This window comes from Bombina bombina, chromosome 6 (genome assembly GCF_027579735.1).
Source record: "Bombina bombina isolate aBomBom1 chromosome 6, aBomBom1.pri, whole genome shotgun sequence".
Lineage (NCBI taxonomy): Eukaryota > Metazoa > Chordata > Amphibia > Anura > Bombinatoridae > Bombina > Bombina bombina.
Window position 1 is genome coordinate 245,963,032 of NC_069504.1, and position 21,776 is coordinate 245,984,807.

At 34.9% G+C, this 21,776-nt stretch overlaps 1 protein-coding gene across 1 annotated transcript in view; it reads right to left on the reverse strand.

Moving 5' to 3' along the window:
- TRHDE (thyrotropin releasing hormone degrading enzyme) overlaps positions 1–21,776 on the reverse strand; it is a 1,764,002-nt gene that overhangs the window by 488,565 nt on the left and 1,253,661 nt on the right. The window contains exon 8 of the mRNA XM_053716777.1: positions 14,051–14,116. Coding sequence (XP_053572752.1) covers positions 14,051–14,116 — 66 coding nt within the window. The remainder of the gene's footprint in view (positions 1–14,050; positions 14,117–21,776) is intronic.

Sequence of the window (21,776 nt, forward strand, 5' to 3'; positions counted from 1 at the left end):
AACTAATAAAATTCCCTACCCTATACTAAATTACAAATAGCCCTTAAAAGGGCCTTTTGCGGGGCATTGCCCTAAAGTAATCAGCTCTTTCACCTGTAAAAAAAAATACAATACCCCCCTTTTAAAACCCACCACCCACACACCCAACCCTACTCTAAAACCCACCAATCCCCCCTTAAAAAAAAACTAACACTACCCCCTTGAAGATCACCCCACCTTGAGATGTCTTCACCCATCCGGGCACAAGTGGTCCTCCAGAGGGTCCGAAGTCTTCAAGACATCTGAAGCGGAGCATCCTCTTCATCCGACGGCCGACGACTGAGTGGGTTTATCTTCAAGACATCCGACGCGGAGCATCCTCTTTATCCGACGGCCGACGACTGAATGACTGGTCCTTTAAGTGACGTCATCCAAGATGGCGTCCCTTGAATTCCGATTGGCTGATAGAATCCTATCAGCCAATCGGAATTAAGGTAGGAAAAATCCAATTGGCTGATGCAGTCAGATGTCTTGAAGACTTCGGACCCTCTGGAGGACCACTTGTGCCTGGCTGGGTGAAGACGTCTCAAGGTAGGCTGATCTTCAGGGGGGTAGTGTTAGGTTTTTTTAAGGGGGGATTGGGTGGGTTTTAGAGTAGGGTTGGGTGTGTGGGTGGTGGGTTTTAATGTTGGGGGGTATTGTATTTTTTTTTACAGGTGAAAGAGCTGATTACTTTGGGGCAATGCCCAGCAAAAGGTCCTTTTAAGGGCTATTTGTAATTTAGTATAGGGTAGGAAATTTTATTATTTTGGGGGGCTTTTTTATTTTATTAGGGGATTAGATTCGGTGTAATTAGTTTAAAATTTTTGTTTTTTTTCGTAATTAAGTTTATTTAATTTAATTGTAATTAATTGTAGGTAGTTTAGGTAATTAGTTTAATTATAGTGTAGTGTTAGGTGTAATTGTAACTTAGGTTAGGGTTTATTTTACAGGTACTTTTGTACTTATTTTAGCTAGGTAGTTATTAAATTGTTAATAACTATTTAATAACTATTGTACCTAGTTAAAATAAATACAAAGTTGTCTGTAAAATAAAAATAAATCCTAAAATGGCTACAATATAATTATTAATTATATTGTAGCTATCTTCGGGTTTTTTTTATAGGTAAGTATTTAGTTTTAAATAGGATTAATTTATTTAATTGTAGTAATTTAATTTCTTTTTATTTAAATTATATTTAAGTTAGGGGGGTTAGGGTTAGATTTAGGGGTTAATAAATTTAATATAGTTGCGGCGACGGAGTTGGCAGATTAGGGGTTAATAAATGTAGGTAGGTGTCGGCGATGTTAGGGACGGCAGATTAGGGGTTAATAAAATTTAACTAGTGTTTGCGAGGTGGGAGTGCGGCGGTTTAGGGGTTAATACATTTATTAAAGTGGCGGCAATGTCCGGTCAGCAGATTAGGGGTTAAACATTTTATTTAAGGGTTTTCCGATGTGGGGGGGCTCGGTTTAGGGGTTAATAGGTAGTTTATGGGTGTTAGTTTACTTTTTAGCACTTTAGTTAAGAGTTTTATGTTACGGCGTTATCCCATAAAACTCTTAACTATTGACTTTTCTATGCGGTAGGAGTCTGGACAGGAGAGGGTCTACCGCTCACTTTTTCAGGCGATAGGAAAATCCCGGCGTTAGGAAAATCCCATTAAAAAGATAGGATACGCAATTGAAGTGAGGGTATTTGCGGTAAGCTAAAATCATGGAAAAAAGTGAGCGGTAGACCCTCTCCTGCCTGACTCGTAATACCAGCGGGCGTTAAAAAGCAGCGTTGGGACCCCTCAACGCTGCTTTTTAAGGCTAATGCAAGACTCGTAATCTAGCCGAGTTTTAGCTTCTTATCATCTTTGCAGCCTCAGGTGTGATTGATAGGACCTGCTATTGAACAACTGGTTGCACAAGAGAAGGGAGCACAATTGCAGAAGATAGTTATTTTGCATTACTAAATCTTGACACACTATGATACATCACAAGTGGTGATTACAGGAGGACAGGTCTTCTACTTGAGAACTTCTCCCCCTGTAACCTTAATACATTTTCCCTTACAATAGACCAGTTTGATCATCTCTGCTTCAATTGTACCCACGGGTTGGTGTTATATTCTCAAATAAGTGAAGATTTAGGATTGCTAAGAAGAAGCGAACACTTAAGCATACAGATACTCTTCAGCAAGATGCAAGTTCTGGTATTCCTATATTGTAATCCAAAAACTTTGCCCTATTAATATGTGATTATAAGTAAAACAATCTTTAACTGGTAAATATGTTTTTATGTTGTAGCATAAAATACACCAATTGTTTATTCTGAAAATAAAAAAATATATGGAATAAATATTTCAGCATGCGAAATGTGTTATTATAATATTATTTAAATAATAACATAGGCTAGAAAAGAATTATGTAGTGCAAGAAGAATTATATTCACCATAGCAGAATACTAACATTATTTTCTTTCTGTAGCCTGCCTAATAGAGTGTTCTAGCACTTGCAATTCACATTTTCATATTATTCACAAGATTGAATACTTAAATGTTCTCAATTTTCCAAACTACAAATCATAAGCCGAAAGAATAAACATACAAAATTCATGCGTTGTTGCTACTTTTTTTGTATATTGTGACTATAATTTTCATACAGTCGTTAGTCTGACATCAACAACAATAACGTATGGTCAAAAGAAGATGAAAACATTTTGTCACAGTTGTTTTAGCAAGGTCATTACAAAAACTATTCATGCTTAAACATACTGGGAATTCTTTAACCATTTGATAAAAAAAAATGCTTGGCAATAGTGTTTGCAACAGACTTAGTATAGAGCAGCACCTCTTTTGCGACAGCCAATTGTATGCCAAACCTAACCCTCTACTCTAGCCCCTAAATATATCCTTTATCTCTAAAACTGATCCTAGCCTTTAATCCTTAAATATATCTCTAAATGTACTGCCATCCACCCATGCTTAATGAAAATTCTAGGTTTAGGATCATTTTTATTAATTTTGCATGACCTCTCTGTTGTTGTTTTAATACGGTTGATCATCTTATCCTGCCACATAGTTTTGGCCTGCATGACACTGCTTTACTTCCAACCATAATTTTCTAACTAGTCCTTGACTGTGCCTTTTTCTTTGCCTTTTCCATTGTCTGCTAAGGTGCCCCATTCTCAATTACAAGTACATCCTGACTTTGAAGATATTTAGATCTTGGTCACTATCATTCCATATATATTATTTTTATTACTATGATAAACCATATCATCAATGATTGTCTCAGAATTTGACAAACTCTATGAAGACTGATTTAATCTTAAAAATTGACACCAGCAAAATAAATAAATCTCCCTCACTGTTAAACAGTTCATTATCCAATTAATATCTGTTGACTGTCGTCTTGAAAGAATACTTGAAGTAACATAAAGCTTGGAAATTGAAAGGCACATGAATTCACCATAAGCATTCTAAGCAGATTCCGTGTTTGAATGAGGGTGCATGGGGCATAGATATATATGCTCGGTCTGCAGGGAAAGCTATTACTGAAACAGACATAACTTTACTAGAACTATTTTTGCTAATATATGTGTATTGGTAAATGTTTATGCCTCTATCTGTTTACCATTACTAAGGTTTTGCCCTTGTTTCATTCTGAACAAAAAAATCTACTTTCTTATCATGTCCTGTATGGATTATTTAAAATCCCTCCTAAATGACTTACATTTCAACTGACTGTTCCTTCTCCAATTTATTATAAAGGCTTCTTCTATAAGCATTAGCCACTTCTGCAAACCAGTCAAAGTTCCAAAACTTATTTAAAATTCCCCCTAAAACAACTTATCTGGAAATATACACCCAACTAAGGGCTCGTTTCCATTGATCTGTAACTCGATTTGCATGCACTAGCAAACCGTAAAATAAGCTGTCGGAATATCATTCACCGACTGCTTCCAGCAGCCCGTTATAACTCAATTTCGGCAACTGGACTCCGGCTGCCGAAAACATTTTTGTGTACAATACAAAGTATCAGAAGCCGCTAATCTTGAAATAATAACCTGTTTCCAATGCCCGTGCAAACCATTAATACACTGTCGGAGGCTGCCGATACATTAACAAAGATTACACCCAGCTCAACCACGTGTAAAACAGGAAAAAGGTGCTTTTTGAGACCTTTTGCCCATTGAAATCTAACCCAACACCACATTGCAACTTATAATAAATGTATTAACCTCTAAGCTGCCATGCCCCACAACGCAAACTAACTATTAAAACTATTAACTCCTAATCCACCATGCCCCCATAACACAAAGTATCTATTTACACCATTAACCCCTAATACACCAACCCCATATTGAAAAATATCTATTTAAACTATTAACCCCTAACCGCCATGCCCCACAACACAATCTAGCTATTAAAACTATTAACCACTAATCTGCCATGCCCCACAACACAATCTAGCTATTTAAACTATTAACCACTAAAACGCCATGCCCCCATATCGCAAATAACTCATCACTAAGGCCTAGATTTAGAGTTCGGCGGTAAAAGGGCTGTTAACGCTCCGCGGGTTTTTTTCTGGCCGCACCATAAATTTAACTCTGGTATCGAGAGTTCAAACAAATGCTGCGTTAGGCTCCAAAAAAGGAGCGTAGAGCATTTTTACCGCAAATGCAACTCTCGATACCAGAGTTGCTTACGGACGCGGCCGGCATCAAAAACGTGCTCGTGCACGATTCTCCCATAGGAAACAATGGGGCTGTTTGAGCTGAAAAAAAACCTAACACCTGCAAAAAAGCAGCGTTCAGCTCCTAACGCAGCCCCATTGTTTCCTATGGGGAAACACCTCCTAAGTCTGCACCTAACACCCTAACATGTACCCCGAGTCTAAACACCCCTAACCTTACACTTATTAACCCCTAATCTGCCGCCCCCGCTATCGCTGACCCCTGCATTACACTTTTAACCCCTAATCTGCCGCTCCGTAAACCGCCGCCACCTACGTTATCCCTATGTACCCCTAATCTGCTGCCCTAACATCGCCGACCCCTATGTTATATTTATTAACCCCTAATCTGCCCCCCACAACGTCGCCGACACCTGCCTACACTTATTAACCCCTAATCTGCCGAGCAGGACCTGAGCGCTACTATAATAAAGTTATTAACCCCTAATCCGCCTCACTAACCCTATCATAAATAGTATTAACCCCTAATCTGCCCTCCCTAACATCGCCGACACCTACCTTCAATTATTAACCCCTAATCTGCCGACCGGAGCTCACCGCTATTCTAATAAATGTATTAACCCCTAAAGCTAAGTCTAACCCTAACACTAACACCCCCCTAAGTTAAATATAATTTTTATCTAACGAAATAAATTAACTCTTATTAAATAAATAATTCCTATTTAAAGCTAAATACTTACCTGTAAAATAAATCCTAATATAGCTACAATATAAATTATAATTATATTATAGCTATTTTAGGATTAATATTTATTTTACAGGCAACTTTGTAATTATTTTAACCAGGTACAATAGCTATTAAATAGTTAAGAACTATTTAATAGTTACCTAGTTAAAATAATTACAAATTTACCTGTAAAATAAATCCTAACCTAAGATATAATTAAACCTAACACTACCCTATCAATAAAATAATTAAATAAACTACCTACAATTACCTACAATTAACCTAACACTACACTATCAATAAATTAATTAAACACAATTGCTACAAATAAATAACATTAAATAAACTATCTAAAGTACAAAAAATAAAAAAGAACTAAGTTACAGAAAATAATAAAATATTTACAAACATAAGAAAAATATTACAACAATTTTAAACTAATTACACCTACTCTAAGCCCCCTAATAAAATAACAAAGCCCCCCAAAATAAAAAATTCCCTACCCTATTCTAAAATACAAATATTACAAGCTCTTTTACCTTACCAGCCCTGAACAGGGCCCTTTGCGGGGCATGCCCCAAGAATTTCAGCTCTTTTGCCTGTAAAAAAAAACATACTATACCCCCCCCCCAACATTACAACCCACCACCCACATACCCCTAATCTAACCCAAACCCCCCTTAAATAAACCTAACACTACCCCCCTGATGATCTTCCTACCTTGTCTTCACCATGCCAGGTTCACCGATCCGTCCTGGCTCCAAGATCTTCATCCAACCCAAGCGGGGGCTAGACATCCACTGAAGAAGTCCAGAAGAGGGTCCAAAGTCTTCCTCCTATCCGGCAAGAAGAGGACATCCGGACCGGCAAACATCTTCTCCAAGCGGCATCTTCTATCTTCTTCCATCCGATGACGACCGGCTCCATCTTGAAGACCTCCAGCGCGGATCCATCCTCTTCTTCCGACGACTAGACGACGAATGACGGTTCCTTTAAGGGACGTCATCCAAGATGGCGTCCCTCGAATTCCGATTGGCTGATAGGATTCTATCAGCCAATCGGAATTAAGGTAGGAATTTTCTGATTGGCTGATGGAATCAGCCAATCAGAATATAGTTCAATCCGATTGGCTGATCCAATCAGCCAATCAGATTGAGCTCGCATTCTATTGGCTGATCGGAACAGCCAATAGAATGCGAGCTCAATCTGATTGGCTGATTGGATCAGCCAATCGGATTGAACTATATTCTGATTGGCTGATTCCATCAGCCAATCAGAAAATTCCTACCTTAATTCCGATTGGCTGATAGAATCCTATCAGCCAATCGGAATTCGAGGGACGCCATCTTGGATGACGTCCCTTAAAGGAACCGTCATTCGTCGTCTAGTCGTCGGAAGAAGAGGATGGATCCGCGCTGGAGGTCTTCAAGATGGAGCCGGTCGTCATCGGATGGAAGAAGATAGAAGATGCCGCTTGGAGAAGATGTTTGCCGGTCCGGATGTCCTCTTCTTGCCGGATAGGAGGAAGACTTTGGACCCTCTTCTGGACTTCTTCAGTGGATGTCTAGCCCCCGCTTGGGTTGGATGAAGATCTTGGAGCCAGGACGGATCGGTGAACCTGGCATGGTGAAGACAAGGTAGGAAGATCATCAGGGGGGTAGTGTTAGGTTTATTTAAGGGGGGTTTGGGTTAGATTAGGGGTATGTGGGTGGTGGGTTGTAATGTTGGGGGGGGGGTATAGTATGTTTTTTTTTACAGGCAAAAGAGCTGAAATTCTTGGGGCATGCCCCGCAAAGGGCCCTGTTCAGGGCTGGTAAGGTAAAAGAGCTTGTAATATTTGTATTTTAGAATAGGGTAGGGAATTTTTTATTTTGGGGGGCTTTGTTATTTTATTAGGGGGCTTAGAGTAGGTGTAATTAGTTTAAAATTGTTGTAATATTTTTCTTATGTTTGTAAATATTTTATTATTTTCTGTAACTTAGTTCTTTTTTATTTTTTGTACTTTAGATAGTTTATTTAATGTTATTTATTTGTAGCAATTGTGTTTAATTAATTTATTGATAGTGTAGTGTTCGGTTAATTGTAGGTAATTGTAGGTAGTTTATTTAATTATTTTATTGATAGGGTAGTGTTAGGTTTAATTATATCTTAGGTTAGGATTTATTTTACAGGTAAATTTGTAATTATTTTAACTAGGTAACTATTAAATAGTTCTTAACTATTTAATAGCTATTGTACCTGGTTAAAATAATTACAAAGTTGCCTGTAAAATAAATATTAATCCTAAAATAGCTATAATATAATTATAATTTATATTGTAGCTATATTAGGATGTATTTTACAGGTAAGTATTTAGCTTTAAATAGGAATTATTTATTTAATAAGAGTTAATTTATTTCGTTAGATAAAAATTATATTTAACTTAGGGGGGTGTTAGTGTTAGGGTTAGACTTAGCTTTAGGGGTTAATACATTTATTAGAATAGCGGTGAGCTCCGGTCGGCAGATTAGGGGTTAATAATTGAAGGTAGGTGTCGGCGATGTTAGGGAGGGCAGATTAGGGGTTAATACTATTTATGATAGGGTTAGTGAGGCGGATTAGGGGTTAATAACTTTATTATAGTAGCGCTCAGGTCCGCTCGGCAGATTAGGGGTTAATAAGTGTAGGTAGGTGTCGGCGACGTTGTGGGGGGCAGATTAGGGGTTAATAAATATAACATAGGGGTCGGCGATGTTAGGGGTAGCAGATTAGGGGTACATAGGGATAACGTAGGTGGCGGCGATTTGCGGTCGGAAGATTAGGGGTTAATTATTTTAAGTAGCTTGCGGCGACGTTGTGGGGGGCAAGTTAGGGGTTAATAGATATAATACAGGGGTCGGCGGTGTTAGGGGCAGCAGATTAGGGGTACATAAGTATAACGTAGGTGGCGGTCGGCAGATTAGGGGTTAAAAATTTTAATCGAGTGGCGGCGATGTGGGGGGACCTCGGTTTAGGGGTACATAGGTAGTTTATGGGTGTTAGTGTACTTTAGGGTACAGTAGTTAAGAGCTTTATAAACCGGCGTTAGCCAGAAAGCTCTTAACTCCTGCTATTTTCAGGCGGCTGGAATCTTGTCGTTAGAGCTCTAACGCTCACTGCAGAAACGACTCTAAATACCAGCGTTAGAAAGATCCCATTGAAAAGATAGGCTACGCAAATGGCGTAGGGGGATCTGCGGTATGGAAAAGTCGCGGCTGAAAAGTGAGCGTTAGACCCTTTAATCACTGACTCCAAATACCAGCGGGCGCCCAAAACCAGCGTTAGGAGCCTCTAACGCTGGTTTTGACGGCTACCGCCGAACTCTAAATCTAGGCCTAAGTCCCCTAACACCCCCTAAATTAACCCCATTACATAAATTAAAATAATCCTAAATTACAATTAAAATAATAAATCCTAAATTACAATTAAAATAAAAAAACCTAACATTACTTTAAAAATAATTTAAAAAAAATTAATCTACAATTACAAAAAATATAAAAGTCTAACATAACATAAAATAATAAACAACATTATGAAAAATAAAAAAAATATACCTAATCCCCGTGAAAATAAAAAAGACACCCCAAAATAAAAACAATAAAAATAAAAAATGGGGTTAATTCATGGGGTGTTAGGTTAGGGGTCTTAGTGATTAGTTATTTCTGATATGGGGCATGGTGGTTTAGGGGTTGATAGTTTAAATAGCTAGATTGTGTTGTGGGGCATGGCAGAATAGGGGTTAATAGTTTAAATAGCTAGATTGCGTTGTGGGGTCATGACAGATTAGGGGTTAATCACTAACACAAAATAAATATATTAACCCCTAAACCTAACTCTAAGTCTAAACCTATCCCTAACACTCCTAACTTTAATATAATTAAAATAAATCTAAGTACAAATTACTATCACTAACTAAATAATTCCTATTTAAAACTAAATACTTACCTATAAAATAAACCCTAAGCTAGCTACAATATAACTAATAGTTACATTGTAGTTATCTTAAATTTTATTTTTATTTTACAGATAAGTTTGTATTTATTTTAACTAGGTAGGCTAGTTAGTGAATAGTTATTAACTATTTACTATCCAGTTAAAATAAATAAAAAGTTACCTGTAAAATAAAACCTAACCTGCCTCACACTAACACCTAACATTACACTAAAATTAAATAAATTACATTAATTAAATACAATTAACTAAATTAAAAAATAAATAAACACTAAATTACACAAAATAAAAAAGAAATGATCAAATATTTAAACTAATTACACCTAATCTTATAGCCCTATCAAAATAAAAGCCCCCAAAATAAAAAAAACCCTAGCCTAAACTAAACTGCCAATAGCCCTTAAAGGGGCCTTTTTCGGGGCATTGCCCCAAAGAAATCAGATCTTTTACCTGTAAAATAATACATCATCAAGCCAGGAGAAGTCTTCATCTAAGCGGGCAGAAGTCCTCAACGAAGCCGGAAGAAGTCTTCATCCAAGCGGTAAGAAGTCGTCATCCAGATGGGCAGAAGTCTTCATCCAGATGGCATCTTCATCCTTCCGACGCGGAGTGACTCCATCTTTAAGACATCCGGCACAGAGCATCCTCTTCTTTTGATTCCTCTTGATGAATGAAGGTTCCTTTAAATGACGTCATCCAAGATGGCGTCCCTTGAATTCTATCAGCCAATCGGAATTAAAGGGTAAAAAATCCTATTGGCTCATGACGTCATTTAAAGGAACCTTCATTCTTCAAGAGGAATCGAAAGAAGAGGATGCTCCGTGCCAGATGTCTTGAAGATGGAGCCACCCCACGTTGGAAGGATGAAGATAGAAGATGCCATCTGGATGAAGACTTCTGCCCGCCTGGACGATGACTTATTGCCACTTGGATGAAGACTTCTCCTGAATTGATGAGGATAGATGTCCAGTCTTCAAAAGTGGATCTTCAGGGATTAGTATTAGGTTTTATTAAGGGTTTATCGGGTGGGTTTTATTTTTAGATTAGGTTTGGGCACAGAAAAAGAGTTAAATGCCCTTTTAAGGGCAATTCCCATCTAAATGCCCTTTTTAGGACAATGGGGAGCTTAGGTTTTTTAGATAGGATTTTATTTGGAGGTTTGGTTGTGTGGGTGGTGAGTTTTACTGTTGGGGGTTGTTTGTAATTTTTTTTACAGGTAAACAAGCTGATTTCTTTGGGGCAATGCCCTGCAAAAGGCCCTTTTAAGGGTTATTGGCAGTTAAGTTTAGGCTAGGGTTTTTTATTTTGGGGGGCTTTTTATTTTGATAGGGCTATTATATTAGGTGTAATTAGTTTAAATATTTGATAATTTATTTTTTATTTTGTGTAATTTAGTGTTTATTTTTTTGTAATTTAGTTAATTGTATTTTATTAATGTAATTTATTTAATTTTATTGTAAAGTTAGGTGTTAGTGTGAAGCAGGTTAGGTTTTATTTTACAGTTAAATTTGTATTTATTTTAACTAGATAGTGATTAAATAGTTAATAACTATTCACTAACTAGTCTACCTAGTTAAAATAAATACAAACTTAGCTGTGAAATAAAAATAAAACCTAAGCTAGCTACAATGTAACTATTAGTTATATTGTAGCTAGCTGAGGGTTTATTTTATAGGTAAGTATTTAGTTTTAAATAGGAATTATTTAGTTAATTATAGTAATTTTTATTTAGATTTATTTTAATTATATTAAAGTTAGGGGTGTTAGGGTTAGACTTAGGGTTAGGGTTAGGTTTAGGGGTCAATAACTTTAGTATAGTGGCGGGGGTGATGTTTGGGGTGGCAAATTAGGGGTTAATAATATTTAACTAGTGTTTGCGATGCGGGAGTGCGGCGGTTTAGGGGTTAATATGTTTATTTTAGTGGCGGTGATGTCCAGAGCAGCAGATTAGGGGTTCATATTTTTATTATAGTGTTTGCAATGTTGGAGGACATCGGTTTATGGGTTAATAGGTAGTTTATGGTTGTTAGTGTACTTTGTAACACTTTAGTTTTGAGTTTTATGCTACAGCTTTGTAGTGCAAAACCCATAACTACTGACTTTAGATGGCGGTACGAATCTTGTCGGTATAGGGTGTACTGCTCACTTTTTGGCCTCCCAGGCAAAACTCGTAATACCAGCGCTATGGAAGTCCCATTGAAAAAGGATTGCTGCTTGTTGTCTATTGTTCACATAGCTATTCCATAGACAATACAGCATATTTGCAGTATAGGTTTCAATAGGCAAAGCAGATATTTTAAATAACAAAATAGGTCAGGGTTATTTGCAAACATAACTCCTGTAGAAAAAATGGATATTTACCAACCTGCACAGCGGAGCGCAACAAAATAGATCCTGTGATATTTCTTCAGTATTAAAATGGCACTATTGGAGAGTGGGTGGGTGGGGACCAATCTCCCTTAATAGATCCCAGGCTTTAGGCAGCTAAATCCTGTGTGTCTGCTCCACACACAAATATATAAAAAATGTACAAAAAATAGGAAAAAAGTGCCCAAAAGTCCAATATAAAAAGTAGAAACAATTTATTGGGACAAAAGGTAAAAACAAATAATGCGTCCTAGAAAGAACAACTTTAAAATTTCCATGTTGTATTGAAGGTGCACACAGCAGACATGTTTCATGCTGCAAACAGCACTTGTTCACTGCTCACCTGTGCGCCTGCAGAGCCCTGCCTTATAATCACTAACTCCCTTAAAGGGATATATACATTTTACAACAATGGATTCTTTAAGCCTACAAAATCAATAGAAAAGCATATAGGAATTACATTGTAATCATAGCAAATAAATTCAACACTATAGGAATATGTTATATTTTATGTATCAAGAATAATAATAAATGGTAGATTTGTTTAAGACTTAGATGATTGCTTAGAAGACTATATTATAAATAGAAATAACTATTAAACATTCAATAATAGTAGAATGATGCACTTAAATAATAGAAAGCTAGGTTCAAGATTATTTTAAAGATTTTTTAGATTTTTTATAATCCTTATGCTGTTTGATATAAGGGAGTATAAAAAGAATTTATTGAGAGATACCCAAAAAGAACTATATACTATCAGACAAATAGGTCAAGATCTCGCCTTTTGTTAATTCCTAGGGGATAACAGGTTTGTAGGGTAAAAATCCAAAAGACTTCTCTTTTGTCTAAATGGATTTCTCTATTTCCTCCTCTGTTTGATAAAGGAATGAAATCAATGCCTTGAACAGTAAGCGCATTGATATCTGAATTATGAAGCTCTCTAAAGTGCCTAGCTATAGGCGTATCTGAGTCCTCGTCTTCAATACTTCTAAGATGTTCTTAGAATCTTTGTTGTAGAGGCCTTTTGGTTTTACCTGTATATTGTTTTAAGCACAATTTGCATGTGAGAAGGTATACAACGTGTGTGGTGGCACAATTGATGTTAAAGTTGATTTTATATTGATTATTAGTTGTGGATGAAGTTACAGTATCCCTTTCAGTGACAAAATTGCATGTCCTGCAAATAAGTCTTCTACATTTGAAAAGGCCTTTTTTTCTTTTTTGTTGTAGCCAGTTTTTACTATTTTTTGACTTAATATCTGAAGGAGATAAGTAATTTGAAAGGGTCTTACCTTTTTTGGATATGAAATTGCAGCCCTCTTTCATAATTTCCTTTAGTACAGGATCTGAATACAGTATTGGAATAGATTCCCTCACTATATTACAAATTTTATTGTACTCTAGGCTGTAATTGGTAATGAATTTCGGTCTCTTGTCTGCTGTTTGTTGACCACTTACAGCTTTGTTATACAGTAGAAGTTTGTCCCTAGGGATACCATCCACTGTGCGTTTAGCTTTAAGAAGTACCTCTTCTGTGTAGTCTCTATCTTTTAATCTTTGTAATGCTACATTAGCAAAAAATTTATAATTGGGAACATATTAAAGAAAAACATTTACATTAGAATGTTCCTTTAAAGGGACATGAAACACCAATTTTATTATTTCATGATTCAAATAGAGAATACAATAAACAAACAACATTCCAATTTACTTCTATTATCTAATTTTCTTCATTCTTTAGGTATTCTTTGATGAATAAATAGCAATGCACATGGGTTAGCCAGTAACACAAGGTATCTATGTGCAGGCACCAATCAGCAGCTACTGAAAATATTTAGATATGCTTTTCAACAAAGGATCTAAAGAGAATTAAGCAATTAGATAGTAGAAGCAAATTGGAAAGCTGTTTGGAAATGCATAGTCGTTCTGAATCATGAAAGAAAAAAAATTGGGTTGTATGTCCCTTTAAGACAAATAAATTATTAGTCCTATGTTTTACACAAATATTTTAAGAGGTCAAATAATAAAATAACCCAATCTAACCCCCATTATATTATAAACATTCTTTCTTTAGATTTGCTTTATCTTGACTGATAACGGAAAGCAAAAAGGGTGAAGCAGTGCTGATATAAATATACAGTAGTACTATTATATACGTATATATATAAACACGGAATGCAACTTTTTAATCAACATCATTTGAGTCTCAGCTGTTTTAAAGAGAACACATAAATAGCAGTTAGAATAAGTGCATCTTAAAAAATAAAAATATTTCTTTTACCTTTGAAAGTGTATTCCAGAGATCATTTCTTGCAGCATTACCATACTTATGAGCTGTTAAGTAATCCTAAAAAATGAAATGTAATGATATGTAAGAGTGAATATGAATAAACCATACTTATTTTTCAACAGTCAAAATGTAGAATAGAATGTTAAAACAACAAAATATCAAAGTATATACCCTATTTTTAATGTGTGTTTTTTTCTATAAAATACCAGTAGTGAATTATGTATCAGTTATTTGTATGTTAAGGTAGCATATAACAAATCTGTCTTTGGGAACACTTCTAATAAAAGTTAATCAGCAAACACAATTCTTAAGGTCTATTAAAAACAGATAAAACATGTAATTAGACAAAAAATTACATTTTCCTATACTAAATGAATTACTGATTTAAAACAATATCATTGAAACAAGAATCAATTTTTATTATTTTTTTTAATATATTTTTAAATCATTATCATATATTAGTGACATATGTCATTTTACAATTCCAACTCACATAGTGAAATCAAATAACATAATTGGCCTAAATTAAGACAAACAATAAATAAATAAAACATGTTCCTTTCTTTACCGAATACATATATATAATTAACATTTACCACCTATCTACCTTCTCTCTCTCTTTCTCTCTTTCCCTATAGATACAATCCCACCTTGTTTACTGTTGTTTCTGAAAATCCATAAACCTTTTATAGTTTCTTGCAAAATATATTCCATATGTCTAAAAAAAATAATTATAATTTGTTTTTGTATGTTAAAGTATTGTAACTTAATAAACGAGCTCCGTTTTCTTACAATATTTATTATTTTATGACACATTGAGTATCTAATTATTCAATTAGTAACTAATTGTCTAAGTTAAATAAAGCAGCATACTTTGGCGGTTCTATGGATTTCCATGCTTTAAATACTAATTTTCTTGCAAACAATACTGTAAGAAAATCACAATTCTTCATCTTTTCATATTTGTATTTCCAATATACAATTTGAAATTTAATAGCATTGACTTAATTCCAAGCACTACACCTATCCAAAACTCTAATTTATGCAAAAACTTTATTAACTTGAGACACATCCAAAGACAATGTGTAGTGTCTGGCATATTATAATTACACTTAAAACAATTTTTTTTTCCCAAAATATATAACAATTTAATTTAATATCTGCCAAACTGGTTGCTGATTTTACCTTTTTAATATTATTTATGATCTTATCCTCCATTATATTTAATGAAAGCATTTTCAACCATTTTACATTGTTTCTCAGCAATATATTATACATTGAAGCTGGTTTTGTTATCCCTCTTTTCCAGGCTAGTATTGCTTGTTCTAATTTACTCAAATTCCACTCTGTTTTATGAACAGTTTTTAACTTATCAATATAGGGCCAGATTACAAGTGGATCACTATTTAATGCTCCCGCTAGCATGCTAACTCCGGGTAGTGTTGTGCTTGTATTACAAGTTGAAAGCAAAACATTTTCTCCCGGGAGTTAATCCGATGCACTCAAAAAGGTGAAGTTAGAATATCATGACTGCATTAACGTATTCCCCCATGGAAGTCAATGGAGCAAAAACATCTCACTCTTGCGCAAACCCGATTGCATGTTCTCATGTGAGATAACCCGACATGAAAATATGTATATTTTTCATTCCATTGTTCTACTTAGAAGAATATGTTCTATTTATTAATACATACAAATTTCTACATATATCGGGCCTCCATGTACTAAGAGGCGGGCGGACAGCTTCTTAACTCGCGAAGCTGTCCGCCCGCCTCCGCTACACACGGGCAGCGGATCTATTGATCCGCTTGCCCGTATGTATCATTACACACTCAGCGGAGTGTGTAATGCCCGCCCCTTCAGTCGCGCGACCAATCACGCGACTGAAGGGGCTGTCAATCACCGAGAGCGAGCGAGCTCTCGGTGATTTTGCTTCGCCACCTAAGAGGTGGCGTAGGGTGTAGGAAGCAGCGGTCTAATGACCGCTGCTTCTTACATTGCGGGAAGCAGGCTCGCATATGCGAACCTGCCCCGCAAAGGCTCCGGAGCAGCTTACGCTGCTTCGTACATGGAGCCCCTGATGTTGTTCTGGTACAATATATATCTATACCTATTTACAAGGGGTCATAATCTAAAGTTAGAGGGTAGTAGATTCAGGAGAAATTTGAGGAAGCATTTTTTTACAGAAACTTCCATTTAAGGTGGTAAACACAAAGACTGTAAAGGAATTTAAAAATGCCTGGGACATGCATAAGGCTATCCTAAGGAAAAGGTAACATGTAATATGGGTAGACTTGATGGGCCTTTTTGGTTCTTATCTACCGTCAAATTATATGCTTCTATGTATCTTTTTAGATATATAAATATATACTTTATTATATATATTTATCTATCTATCTATCTATCTATCTATCTATCTATCTATATATATATATCTCCCATGTGTACCTGCACTCACAATTCAGCAACCAGGGTGCCAAAGTCAGTATATCAGCAGGTTTCTTCCATCAAGGACTGCACTCGCTGGATTTAGATAAAATATTAGTTATTTATTATGTGGTAATGTTTCAGGGTTCACAGACCCCCCCCCCCACTCAGAACAAACGTTTATTGAAGAAACCCATATATATATATATATATATATATATATATATATCTTTTTTTCAAAATACATAGAACATATTTTGCTTTGTGTAGAACATTAGAATGGAATGTGAATGTTTTACAGTAAATAAACAGTATAACACTTTATTAAATATGAATATTTCATAAATATGTTTTTTCATGTTTTCATCTACTTGACTGCAAAGGGTATTAATGCATATATATATATATATATATATATATATATATATATATATATATATATATATATATAAATATATATATATATATATATATGTCTATACATGTATACATATGTATTTATTTGTTTATTTGTGTATATATGTATATATATATATATATATATATATATAAATATATATATATATATATATATATATATATATATATATATATCCAAAAAAAAAAAAAAGAGAGCACTCACCAGGACTTATACTTTAAAGCATTCACAGCTTTATTTTAACAAAGTGACGTTTCGAGGATTTTAACCTCGTCCTCTCTGGGATTTTGTATATATATATATATATATATATATATATATATACATATATACAATCCCAGAGAGGATAAACACAGTCCCAATATTATCAACTGCCAGGGTGCTCTGTTAAAGTAAATAGAACATCCAAAAATATAGAAAGGTACATCCTGGACTTAAATATAAAAACACACACACACACACACACATATATATATATATATATATATATATATATATATATGCAAGTATGAAAAAGGTGCCGTAAGCAGTCTTCCATAAAATAAAGTCTTTATTTAACAAATGTGTTAAAGACAAAGAGATCCATGGGGCACTTCAAGCAGCATCAAACAAACACAGTATCAGATAACATGTTTTGGCCCGTGAGCTGTAATCATAGCTATCATACAATACACCTGTGCACCTTAAAAAGCAGCAGGGTAAACCCTGATTGGTTTAAAAACAAGGGAGTGTTCTTGATGCAAATTTCTTACTACAAAATTTAAAGTGCTAGACAAGACATTTCTCATTTCTCAAGTCCTGCAGAAATACAACACCACAACAATACAATAAATTGAATACTGAGCTGAATAGTACATAAAGGTGTGACAGTATATATAAATGTCTAAATCTTATCTTTAGAACAATATATACCTAAAAATGCAAATGTTAAATATAAAAGAGGACAGTCTCTTGTTCAACACCATAAATGCTTTTTCGACACTATATAGGTAACAACATGCCTATATTTGCATTGAACTATTATTATATACAATATTAATCTATATATAAGTTTATAAAGTTTACACAACTTTATGTAAATTGAAAAAATGCAAATGGACAATAATAGAAAATAGTTTACAAAATACTTATGGGAGTACAAATGTTTAACTCAAATCTAAATCCTAAATGTCAAATAACAAATCAGTAATTATAAATGTAAAAATAAAAATAATAAATATAAACAATAAAAGTAAAGGAAAGATCACTAGATGCAATACCCAATACAAAGCTAAAATATATAAGGGAATCTATATATATTCAAAAGTTCAGGGATTGTTGCTGAGAAGGATGGAGATGCGTACTACTGCCAGTAATTAATAAGATCATATTCAGAATTAAGGCCAGTAGGAAGACGAGTCTTAAGTTTAAATATCTAATACATCTCCCTCTTTCTCAGCAACTTATCCCTGTCTCCTCCTCTTGGCAGACACAATATACGTTCAATAGCCTGCCATCTCAAAGTTTGTATATTTTTCTGATGGTATTTAGCAAAATGTTGTACAAGGGCTGTGGTAGCCTGACCTGCCTGTATGGTAGATAAATAGTTTTGTATTCTGACTTTTATCTCATTTGTCGTCAGGCCAAAATACTGTAAATGACATGCAGTACAAGTCAACACATAAATAACATATGTTGAAGTACATGTAAGGCAACTTTCAATTGGAAATGTTTTACCTGTGCTTTCTGATCTAAAAATATTAGATGGTAAGACATACTCACAAGCCCTACATTTATTAAAGCACTTGAAAATTCCTTTGTGTGTTAGCTACGAACTTTTAGTTCCATCCAGTTTGGGGAGAACTGAAGGGGACAACATATTGCCCAATGTGGCGGTTCTTCTATATGAGCAATGAAGACCCCTGGAAATACATTCTTCTAACTTGTCATCTGCAGCCAGAAACCTAAAGTGTTGTTTGACAATGTTGCATATTTCAGTATATTCATTGGTGTATTCCGTCACAAAAGTTACACCCTTGTGGTCTTTATTGGCATTTTTAGTTTTGTGTATGAAGTGTGTTCTGTTCATTTGGTCAACTTGTTTCCTAGCCTTGGAAATTACTCCCTCATGATATCCTCTGTCTCTGAGTCTTAAACACAAGTCATGTGACTGCTGTTTATATGCGCTATCTGATGAGCAATTTCTTTTAACCCTTATAAACTGGCCCTTTGCCACCACAAATGGGACATGTTTAGGGTGGCAACTCTTTGCGTGCAATAGGGCATTACCAGTGATCGGTTTCCGATATTTTTCCGTATACATTTTCCCTTCCATAGTTCCACTTAGAGTAATATCTAAAAAATGAATAGTATTATCTCTTAGTTCACTAGTGAATTGCAATCCAATCGTATTCAGATTAATATATTCAATAAATGACGCAAAATCTGATGCTGTACCTAGCCAAATCAAAAGCAAATCATAAATATATCTTCCATAGTAATAAATGGAACCTTTGAAGGGATTTCCATCCCTATAGACGTGGGACAGCCCCCACCAACCCATAAACAGGTTGGCATAAGAGGGGGCAAACTTTGCCCCCATTGCTGTCCCACGTCTCTGGAGATAGAAATCACCCTCAAAACAAAAGAAATTATGGATAAGTAAATATTTCAAAACCCTTAGTATATATTTCTGGAATTCACTAGAAAAGTTAGAGTAATATTCAAGAAAAAATGCAATAGCTTCCAAACCTTCCCTGTTTGGTATAGATCAATATAGGGGCACTATATCAATAGTGGTCCATTTGAAACAGTTATATTTCCAATTCAAATTTTCTAAGGTATATATGACACTCTTAGTGTCTTGTATATAACTGTGTAAATTAAATACAAGTGGTTGTAAGAGACTGTCAACCCATTGTGAAACATGTTCAGTTAGAGAATTAATGCCACTAACAATAGAGCGTCCTCTCACCTTGGTTAGAGATTTATGTATCTTTGGCAGATGGTGGAAGATGGGCAAAACTGGATTATCCACACCTAAGAACTCAAAGGTTCTATGATCAAGGTGCCAATCCTCCAAACCATCGTCCAAGATATCCATGAGCTCACTACGAAAGGCATTAGTAGGGTCAGTATGTAAAGGGATATAATCATCCGTATTACATAATTGGCGTAATGCTTCATTGATGTAATCTGACCTATTCATTACAACCAATGACCAATATACATACTTAGACATGTATGTGTAAGTATCTCTATCATAAAAAAAAAAAAATATTTCTTGTATCTTACAGGGGAGATATTTTACACCTTACCGATATTGATGTGATATACCTTGGGTATATATTTTATTTCTTTGTATGCTTTTAATAAATATATATATGTTTTTATACACATATATTCGGTTTGGTTGGTGTTAAGAATCCCTTCCTGCTACCCAGGGGCAAGACTGCCCTTCTCTCCATATTTCCTTCCATCACAGTTCCAGTGACATGGCTGTACCGTATGGCATCTGATCGTGGTGAGGACGGCCTTATACCAGCCAGCTGGTTTGCTGTGGAATACCAGCCCGCTTCCACTGGCACATCTGAGTGCCGCCCTACTTGCGAGTACCCTGTATATCTATGATTGCATCATTTGGTTGTTGATTGATCTGCACATGTGGCACCTCTGTCCTTTTTGTTTTTTGCTGTAGAGTTCCATCATCTGATTGGGTGAAGTCAGAGTGCAGCCTGCAAGGTTTTCCAAAGTTTGAGGAATTCCATTGGACTTTTTTGTATCTAAGGACTGGTTCTATTTCTTCCTGTGGTGTCTACTCCACATCTCATTTTTATTTGGTAATATTGTATATACCCACATATGTATATATCTATACCTATTGTGTTTATTACTGATTAGCTTTGTTATGGTTATCATCAGCGCCTCCTATAGGAAATAGTGGTTTATAGGGTTTATATTTTAACCATCATATTCCATCTCTATCCTGTTTTCTATTCTAGTATCTCTATCGTAAAGCCGTTTCCCTGCTTTTTTTTCCCAAACACCTGAGACCTAATATCTTTGATACCTTATACATTTTTTGTGCAACATTTTGTTTACTACATTTTAATAGAAAGTGTTATTATGAGTGTAACTGTAGGTGTTTTGTGAGAGAGATAGATAGAGAATTCTAAATCTTTATTATTACATCCATAAACATTACATAATGTTAAATTCTGACCTTTCAGGCTTTTTTGTATTTTAATACATCTACCATTGATATCTATCTCTCTCATTTTTATTTTATATTCTATATTTTTCTAAAAAAAATGATACTTACTTTAAATAGTCATTCCCTAAAAATCTAAAAACATTGTTATTTTCTAGTGGAAACTTTTTTATAAGCTACTACATAACAGAATGTATAACTATGTTACACATTTTCAATTCAAGCTGGTTATAATATATCTATCTTCATTATGTTTTAGCCTTCAGAATGTTTTATCCTTTAATGGCTTACAAGGGTATTGTCCACAATAAAGATTTGAGTAAAACTCTTTCATTTATTAAAAAATAACAATAATAATAATAAAAAACTTTATTATACTTACTATATATGAGCTTTAAGTGGCTAACTTCTTCTAAGCTCTACAAGGATTTGCTATAAATGGCAAATATACTTTAAGAAATCACACATCAATACTTACTATTTTTAGAAAATTACAACTGTTTATAACTGTAACATTCAGAGACCGATAGTTAAGGTTAGACTTTGAATAGTAATTGTACATGTTTTTTTTCTTTCTAGTAAAGGGTAAACTTTATATCAAAGTGCCGTACAAAGTGCCTCACTCAGCTTTTGACTGGGTTTTGAAATTAGAGGTCATTTTAGTTATGACCATTAGAAATCCA